This window comes from Harpia harpyja, unplaced genomic scaffold (assembly GCF_026419915.1).
Source record: "Harpia harpyja isolate bHarHar1 unplaced genomic scaffold, bHarHar1 primary haplotype scaffold_39, whole genome shotgun sequence".
NCBI classification, from domain to species: Eukaryota; Metazoa; Chordata; class Aves; order Accipitriformes; family Accipitridae; genus Harpia; species Harpia harpyja.
This window is the reverse complement of record NW_026293320.1, coordinates 737,800-745,933: the sequence shown is the minus strand read 5'-3', so window position 1 is coordinate 745,933 and position 8,134 is coordinate 737,800. Positions and strand designations below refer to the sequence as shown.

At 52.5% G+C, this 8,134-nt stretch overlaps 1 protein-coding gene across 1 annotated transcript; it reads right to left on the bottom strand.

Moving 5' to 3' along the window:
* Positions 1–1,325: 1,325 nt before the first annotated feature.
* LOC128138366 (olfactory receptor 14C36-like) lies at positions 1,326–2,258 on the bottom strand. The gene has a single exon (XM_052779659.1). The coding sequence runs from the start codon at positions 2,256–2,258 to the stop codon at positions 1,326–1,328; it is 933 nt and encodes a 310-aa protein (XP_052635619.1).
* Between the last annotated feature and the right edge of the window lie 5,876 nt (positions 2,259–8,134).

Below are 8,134 nucleotides of genomic sequence, written 5' to 3'. Positions count from 1 at the left end.
GTGAGCCCTATGACGGCCTTCAGGTCACAGTTCTCCCATGACCCTCCTACTTTTGCAGCTTCCCCAGCACCCGACCCCAGCTCTGCCGTAGCCTTGTCCCATGTGGAGCTTTGCAGACAGCTCTGCTCCAGGGTCTGCCAGGGTCTGGGGAAGGAGCGAGGCTGGGCAGGGCTGTCCATTCCCCCAAACCAGCCCTTGGCCCAGCAGGAAGATGGAGGTGGCCTGACAGCAAAACTCACCTGTAAAACTGGGGTGACCGCCAAGTGTTGCAAATGACCAGAAAGAGATGCTGGGAGTGACAAAGGCCCTAAGCCACCTTCCCTGTCTGTCCACACCACCAAACGCACAGACCAGACTCCTCCTTTCCTCTGCACCTACATGTCTTCCATGCTTACCACAAGCCCTGCCTCTGCAGCACAAACCCCCATGTCAGTCCTCACCCTGCATGGTCACACACTGCAAGCCATACATTGATATTTTTCTCTCCTGGGCACTTTCCAGCACAGACCAGCTCCCCATAAACTCTTCCCACCTCCCCTGACCTGTCTCCACCTCCCCTGCCCTCTCCCCACTGCAGCCCAGTCTGGCATGGCCCCACAGCAGTGCCCACCACAGGGTGCGGCAGAGCTCTGGGCACTCACCCCACAGCCCCAGACCCTCTGAAGGGCACAGCAGCTCCTCAGGGGTGGAGAAGGGTGAGCCCCAGGGCTGGGGGGCATCTGAGGCACAAGGCCTGAGGAGATCCCCTTGTATGATGGAAATGCTGCTATGGAGGCCAGCTCTGTCACACAAGTGCCCACTGCCTGTCCTTGCCTGCAGTCACAGGCCTGCCACACAGCAGGACTGTAACCAAGCTTGAAGAGCACTCAGGCGTTCCACCAACCCAAGGGTTCGGAAGGAAAGCATGGAAGTGGGAAGAGAGCAGCTCGGGAAAGACCAAGCGCTGGTGCTCCCTGGCAGTGCTGCTGTGGCGGGACTCTTTTCTTCTTCCCCTCTGCACACAGGCACTGCTCCCTGCAGCTGCAGAGAAGGTCTTGGAGGAAGGATCTCAGAAGAACAAGTCACTGCAGGGCCCTTTATTTTGGTTAAATACACAGAGGGTACAGCTCCTCATTTGCACAGCCTCCAGGGCACAGAAAATCTGCATAGAGTGTGAGTTAGAAACTGGAGGAATAAAGACATGTGTTTGTGGAAAACACTCAGATAAGTAAAGCAAAATGAAATAGAAGGAATAAACCATACTCAAAATCAGCATAAAAAGATCAGCAAAAGACAGGTTGGGTCTGTAATGAGATATAAGTACTATGCAGAAGACAACAGGAACTTTATTGCTTCTGAAAGTATCCAGTCATTAGTTTTCTGAGGGCATCCTTGATCTCATGGTTTCTCATGCTGTAGATGAGGGGGTTCATGGCTGGGGGCACCACCGAGTACAGAACTGCCAGCACCAGTTCCAGGGATGGGAAGGAGATGGAGGGGGGCTTCAGGTAGGCAAAAAGGCCAGTGCTTACAAACAAGGAGGCCACAGCCAGGTGAGGGAGGCAGGTGGAAAAGGCTTTGTGCCGTCCCTGCTCAGAGGGGATCCTCAGCACAGCCCTGAAGATCTGCCCATAGGATAGCACAATGAAAACAAAACATCCAAACGTTAAACAGGCACTAACCACAAGTACCGCAACTTCCCTGAGGTAGGCATCCGAGCAGGAGAGCTTGAGGATCTGGGGAACTTCACAGAAGAACTGGTCCACAGCATTGCCTTGGCAGAGGGGTAGTGAAAATGTATTGGCAGTGTGCAGCACAGCATGGAGAATCCCACTGCCCCAGGCAGCTGCTGCCATGTGGACACAAGCTCTGCTGCCCAGGAGGGTTCCGTAGTGCAGGGGTTTGCAGATGGCAACATAGCGGTCATAGGCCATCACGGTAAGGAGATACAATTCTGCTGACATCAGAAAGGTAAACAGAAAGACCTGAGCAGCACATCCTGGGTGGGAAATGGCCCTGGTGTCCCAGAGGGAATTGGCCATGGATTTGGGGACAGTGGTGGAGATGGTGCCCAGGTCGAGGAGGGCGAGGTTGAGGAGGAAGAAGTACATGGGGGTGTGGAGGCAGTGGTCACAGGCTACTGCAGTGATGATGAGGCTGTTTCCCAGCAGGGCAGCCAGGTAGATGCCCAGGAAGAGCCAGAAGTGCAAGAGCTGCAGGTCCTGCGTGTCTGCAGATTCCAGGAGGAGGAACACAGTCATGGAACTGCTGTTGGGCATATGCGTCCTCTGGACAAGGGGACTGTCCAAGGAGGAAAAGGCAGTGACAAGTTACCAGAAACATCTCTGAGTAAAACCAAAGATATGTCTCATAGACCCTCCCCCTGTCAAATACTCACCCTTTTTCCTTCCTCAGGAGAAACTTTCATTCTGCCTTTGGTCTTCAGCTTCATTTTCTGTGGCTCTTTGTGCTGGAGCAGGGCGTCTGCCCATTGTCTCCTGAGGAGTCGACCCAGCCCCACTGCAGTGGGTATATGGGAATGTGGCAGGGGGGGCTGGGTTTGATATTCAGAATACATCAGATAAAATCACTCCTAACACAGGAGGGTTTGTCAGCATCTGCACTCCCAGTGTTAAAGAAAGTGGGTGGCAGAAAGAAGTTTTAGGGGCTTTGGGGTTTTTTACCTACTTCCCCCATCCTTCCCTGTGAGTGTTCTCTGAAATCAGAAATCGTGCGCATTTCTACTGCACTCAGAGTGACCAGCTGTGAGACATGAGAGGCAACGGGATTCACTGTGGCTTAGTGAGAAGTGAATGGAATTGGTTGGGCTTGTTCCCAGCTACCTTGTGCTTGCAGTTTTCCCACATGGAGGGTGATCACGCTCCCGTGGTACCAGTAAAAGCCAGCAGACACTACTGAAAGGAGAGGGACCCACTGCAGACTACTAAATGCCTCACCCTTTCTCAAGGTCTCAACACCCTGTTTCTAGCCAAGGACACACACGGCTCATTTCATCAACCCAACAACATTTCCTCAGTCATAGCATCTCCACACTTCTCTTTGTGGGCTTTCAGATAACAAAAAGATGCTATGTGAAGATTTTCATGCTTAAGGACAGCTCACAGCTTGGAAAGACACCCCAAAGAGATAGCCAATGTCCTAATGATTACATGTAATCTAGGGAAAACCAGCTCATTCCCCAGCCCCACAGACTGCATTTCCTACAACCCCACAGGTGAAAGCTGTGACACCTCATTTCCATGGACACACCTGCATAGGAGGACCCACAAGGTCAGAGTGTAACTCTGCAGCTGAAACACCCATTCCCAGAGAGCCTGACAGCAAGGATGAAATAACAATACAAACAACACAGACAACTGGAGAAACATGGGAAAATGCAGTGAGGGTCTGGCTGAGAGAGGCAAGCAGGGAGGCAGCTGGGCACTCAGGAAAGTTCTGCTTACTCAGCTGTTCAGACCTCCTCCCAGACACCAGCATTGCCAGGCAGATGCTCTCAGCCCTGAGCTCTGCAGAGGGAAATGGGCACGTGGCTGGAGAGCTGCACCCACGGCTCTGCTGGAATTCTGGCTGCTGAGGAGATGGTTCATGCCTTGGACCCCCCAGCTCTGAGGGCAGAGGCTTTGCTGGGAGGGAGAGGAGGCAAGGGAGCTTGCTCAGAGAAAGGGGTCTGCACTGGAGGACATCATAAAGAATTTTCTGAATGCTCCCTCCCACAACATTTCTGCATTTTGTTTCCTCTCATCCCCTGATCATATTCCTGTTGCCTGGAGATTTTTTCCTGGGAGATGTTTTCCTATCCCATTTCTTTTCCCTGTGAGCACTCACAGACACCATCCCAAATTTGCACACCTATCTTGGCCCTACAGAAAGCTGCCTGTTTGCAGAGCACTGGCTGGGTGCATGTTCTTGTTTGCAGGTGCAAAAGGGCAGCTCAGAACAACCCTGATGGGTCCAGAAAAGGGGGTGCTGTCCGTAGGCAGAGCAGTGGCTCAAGGCACTTTAACAGCCTCCTAGCAGACCTACTGATCACTGTGCCCCGGTACACAGCCCCCTGGGGCAGAGGGACCCTGCTCTAAAGGACAGCTCAGGGGGGTGCCCTGCACAAATGCCTTCACACCCCTGCAGCCATCCCCGGAAAAAGGTAGCTGTCACGCCTTGTCCTTCTGGTGGTGCAGCAGGGAATTCCTGCTCTGGAGCACATCCTTCTTGTCTGCTGTAGAGAAACTGTGAGTTTTACTTAGAGAGCTCACAAGCTGTGGATTGTGCCAGCTTTTGGAGATCCCTTCAGGATACTCTTGTGCATTGCCCTGCAGTCAGAGACCTACCGTGTGAAGATGTGTCCTGCAACAAGCCCTCCTCTGTCCTCCAACTGCTGACTGCCTTTAACCTCCCTCTTCCTCACTCCTCTCCCCTGGGTGCCTGCAGGCAGTGCCCTCAGCCCTGCTGCGCTTTGCAGAGGAGCTGCTCCTGGGCAGAGCTGTCTCTCTGCAGTGCTGTCTCCTTGTAAGGAGCTCGCTCCAGCCCAGCAGCCCGGCCCAGCCCAGCAGCAGAGGACCAGCCCAAGGCACCATTTCCTCTGCCTGCTCTGGGCTCCCTGAAGATGTCTCTGGAGCTCTGGGACTGACAGCTCCTGAAAGGCCCTGGGGACACCCCTGGGGACCATGCTGCAAAAACACCTGAAGTAATCACCAACAGTAGAGAGAAAGATTGATGATTCCAGCAGCATGGTTTGCCCTGCCAGAGTGCGGTTCTCTGTGACAGGTGTCAACGTTCCCCTCTGGACATCGATATTCTTCACCCACAAGAAAAGGGACACACAGACAGGGCCAGGGAGGGGCTTGGCTTCCCTTGTGCAGGCCAGGGATTCAGCTGAGGCAATGCAGGCTTCTCATCCTGACCAGGAAGACCTTGGGTTGAAGCAGGACTCAGCTCCCTGCTTTGACTCCACAGACCCAGAGGAGCTGGGAAGCCTCCTGCTTCAGTTCAGGTGTGCACAAAAGAGTTGCCAGTGTGTGAGCCCTGCTCTGAGCCCCTTAACTTTAGTCACTGGGGACTCAGGTGCTCCCATACAGATACTTTGTGATGACTGAGGTGCCAGAGGTGGTCCAAGACATGTGCAAGTGTTTGCAAGCCCTGATGGAAAAATCTCTGAGAATAGCCACCTCCTCCCTGAGCATCAGCTGAGGGCCAGAGGGGGAATGGAGAGATCTTGGCCACCCACAATGACATCAGATGTTTAGGGCACCTGAATGTGCCTTGTAAAATACCTGAAAAGCCTCTAGTGCCATGCCAGGTGCCTGGGTGGCAAACACAACTCCACTCAGTAGGCAAACACAGCACCCAACCTCCAGGAAAGCCATGTTCTCTTAGAGCTGGTGGGGGGCAGACACCCCAGGGCATCCCAAAGGGGTCCGGTGACTACGTGCCACTACCTGAATGACAGCACCACGGCATTGATGCAAGGCCATGCCATCTACACCCGTGGTGATGCAGGGCTGGGAAGCAGATCACAGCAGGGTGCCCTCCCCTGTGCCTGTGTTCTCAGCCCCGGGCTATTCTCCTCTCTCTGAACCTCTATTCACCTGCCTGATACTAAGAAGAAGGAAGCTGATAAGAATAGAATCACAGACTCATAGGATCATAGAATGGTTTTGGTTGGAAAGGAACCTTTAAAGACCACCTAGTTCAAACCCCTTGCCGTGGGCAGGGACATCTTTCACTAGATCAGCTTGCTCAAAGCCCCATCCAACTTGACCCTGAACACTGACAATGATGGGGCATTCACAACTTCTCTGGTCAACCTGTCCCAATGTCTCACCACCCTCACCATAAAAATTTTCTACTTATATACTATCTACCCTCTTTTATTTTAAATCCCTTACCCCTTGTCCTGTCACTACAGACCTTGGAAAAAAGTCTCTCTCCATCTTCTTAAAAGCCTCCTTTATATATTGTATGGCTGCACTAAGGTCTCCTGTCACAGATCCTGATTTAGAATTCTGCCAAGCACACCAATTTGTCGCACACAGGCGATTTAGACTGCTTAAAGAACCACTGCCAGAGGTATCAGCAAAAGTGGTTGTCTTGAACCTTAACAACGTTTGATGGCAAGGTTCACTCTATCACTTACTGCACAAAGGAGATAAAAATGATTCAAAATTAGCAACACAGAATCAAAGGTACCAATACAAAAGCTGTATAGAGCACTATCATACAAGGTTATACGTGATATTGGTCACTTCCCAAAGATCTGCAGATGGTAAGAAGTCTTTCAGCCTCGAGAACCTTGAGAGATGTCCCAGCTCAAGGGGAGAGCACTGCCATGCAGCCAGCTGCTTAGCAGGGAGAGCTCAAAGAAGGCTCACTTAGGCTGTCATATTTATGGCCTAAAGTGGTTGGCTTGCAGTCAAATTACATGCAATGGAAAAGGTATGCATGAGACTCCTTGTACCCACAACTTTCTTTGTTCCTTGACAAAGGAACCATGGAGGAAACACCTGCTATTCATGTGTTAATCGCATGCTCGCTGTTCCAGTTTCCAAGCCCATATGCATCAATGTTCACCATGTCACTCTCTTCCTGTGTGGGTTTCCAGAGAACAGCTTGGAACCAGAGAGGTTCTTGGTCCTGTTATACCTAGGCCTTTACCTCTTTCGGAGCCTGAACCAAACTACCACTAGTTTGGCCAAAGAGTCGAGTGCATCCATCCCAGGGACTCAGCTGCCTCCCGTTCCTGCCACAAACCCATGGGTGGTGGGAATCCTCTTGCCCCAGTTCAGGTGCACTCAATACAGTCCTCTGAAGACTGGAAGAAATCACATGTCCCTCCTATCTCCAAGATGGACCCAGAGACCTACAGGCCAATCAGCCTTACCTCTCTCCCTGGGAAGGTAATGGAGTAGGTGAGCCTGGAAATATTTGCAGGCACATTGTACTGGTTTTGGCTGGGGTGGAGTTAATTTTCTTCATGGGGGTCCCTATGGGGCTATGTCTGGGATCTGTGACCAAAAGAGTGTTGACAACACACCAATGTTGTAGCTATTGCTGAACCGTGTTTGCACAGCATCAAGACCCTCTCTGTTCTCTTTCTTCCTCCCCAGTGACTAAACAGTTTTTCTTGGTGAGGGAAGAGCAGGGCATGTCATTTAGCAAGTCAAAGCTTTACACTGTCTATTGGTGTCCATGTCCACATCTTGGTAGCAGGGGTGGTGCAGGGAAGGCCTCTGTGAGGAGAGACGAGGGGTTGCCTCCATGCCAGACACATCTGGTTCCAGCTGGCTCCAAAATGCACCCACCACTGGCCAAAACCTGAGCCCATCAGCAAAACTGGGGGAACCTCTGTGAAGGTATATTTAAGAAAGGACACAACTGCTGAACTGGGAGAGGAGCGAGGAGAAAAAGTGTGAGAAACAGCCCTGCAAACATCAAGGTCTGTGAAGAAGGAGGAAGTGCTCCAGGTGCCAGAGCAGATGGTCTCCTGCAGCCCATGGAGAAGACCACAGTGGAGAAAGTAATCCCTGCAGCCTGTGGATGACCCAACACTGGAGACGTTGGATAATTCCTGAAGGAACGGTGGCTTGAGGAGAGCCCATGCTGAAGCAGGTTTATGTCAAAGGACTGTAGCCCATAGGAGGGAACACATGGGAAAAGTGTTAGAAGGAAGGAGCAGCAAAGAGGAACTGGTATGGACTGACCACAACCCCCCACTCCCCACCCCCTGCACTGCTCAGGGGGGAGGAGGTAGAAGAGTTGTGAGCTAAGGAGGGAAGTTGAGCAAGGGAGAAAAGGGTGGGGAGAGGCCTTCCATGGGGAAGGAGATAAGGTCTTCCTTATCTCCACCAGCCCCACACTTCTTCCACCCTCCGCCTTTGCAACTGCATATGCCTGGTCTGCCCACGTATCTTTGCCACTGTCACGTTTGTACAAGGCCCACATACATCTTGGCACACGCAGTGTAAGCTGGCCTCCACCATACCTGGAGCCCAGGTGGCCTTGGAGACAGAGAGGGGCCAGGTCCCCTCTGCCCAGGGCTGGGCACAGCTTTTCCCTGGGAACCTCCCTGAGGAGCTCTCCTCCCGTGTGTCAGCCTGTGGCCTGGCACGGGTGGCACAGGGACAAGGGCTGCTGGGGCAGG

Bases quoted from the DNA above. Each gene is read 5' to 3' on its own strand.
- LOC128138366 (XM_052779659.1), bottom strand. From the start codon at position 2,258: ATGCCCAACAGCAGTTCCATGACTGTGTTCCTCCTCCTGGAATCTGCA.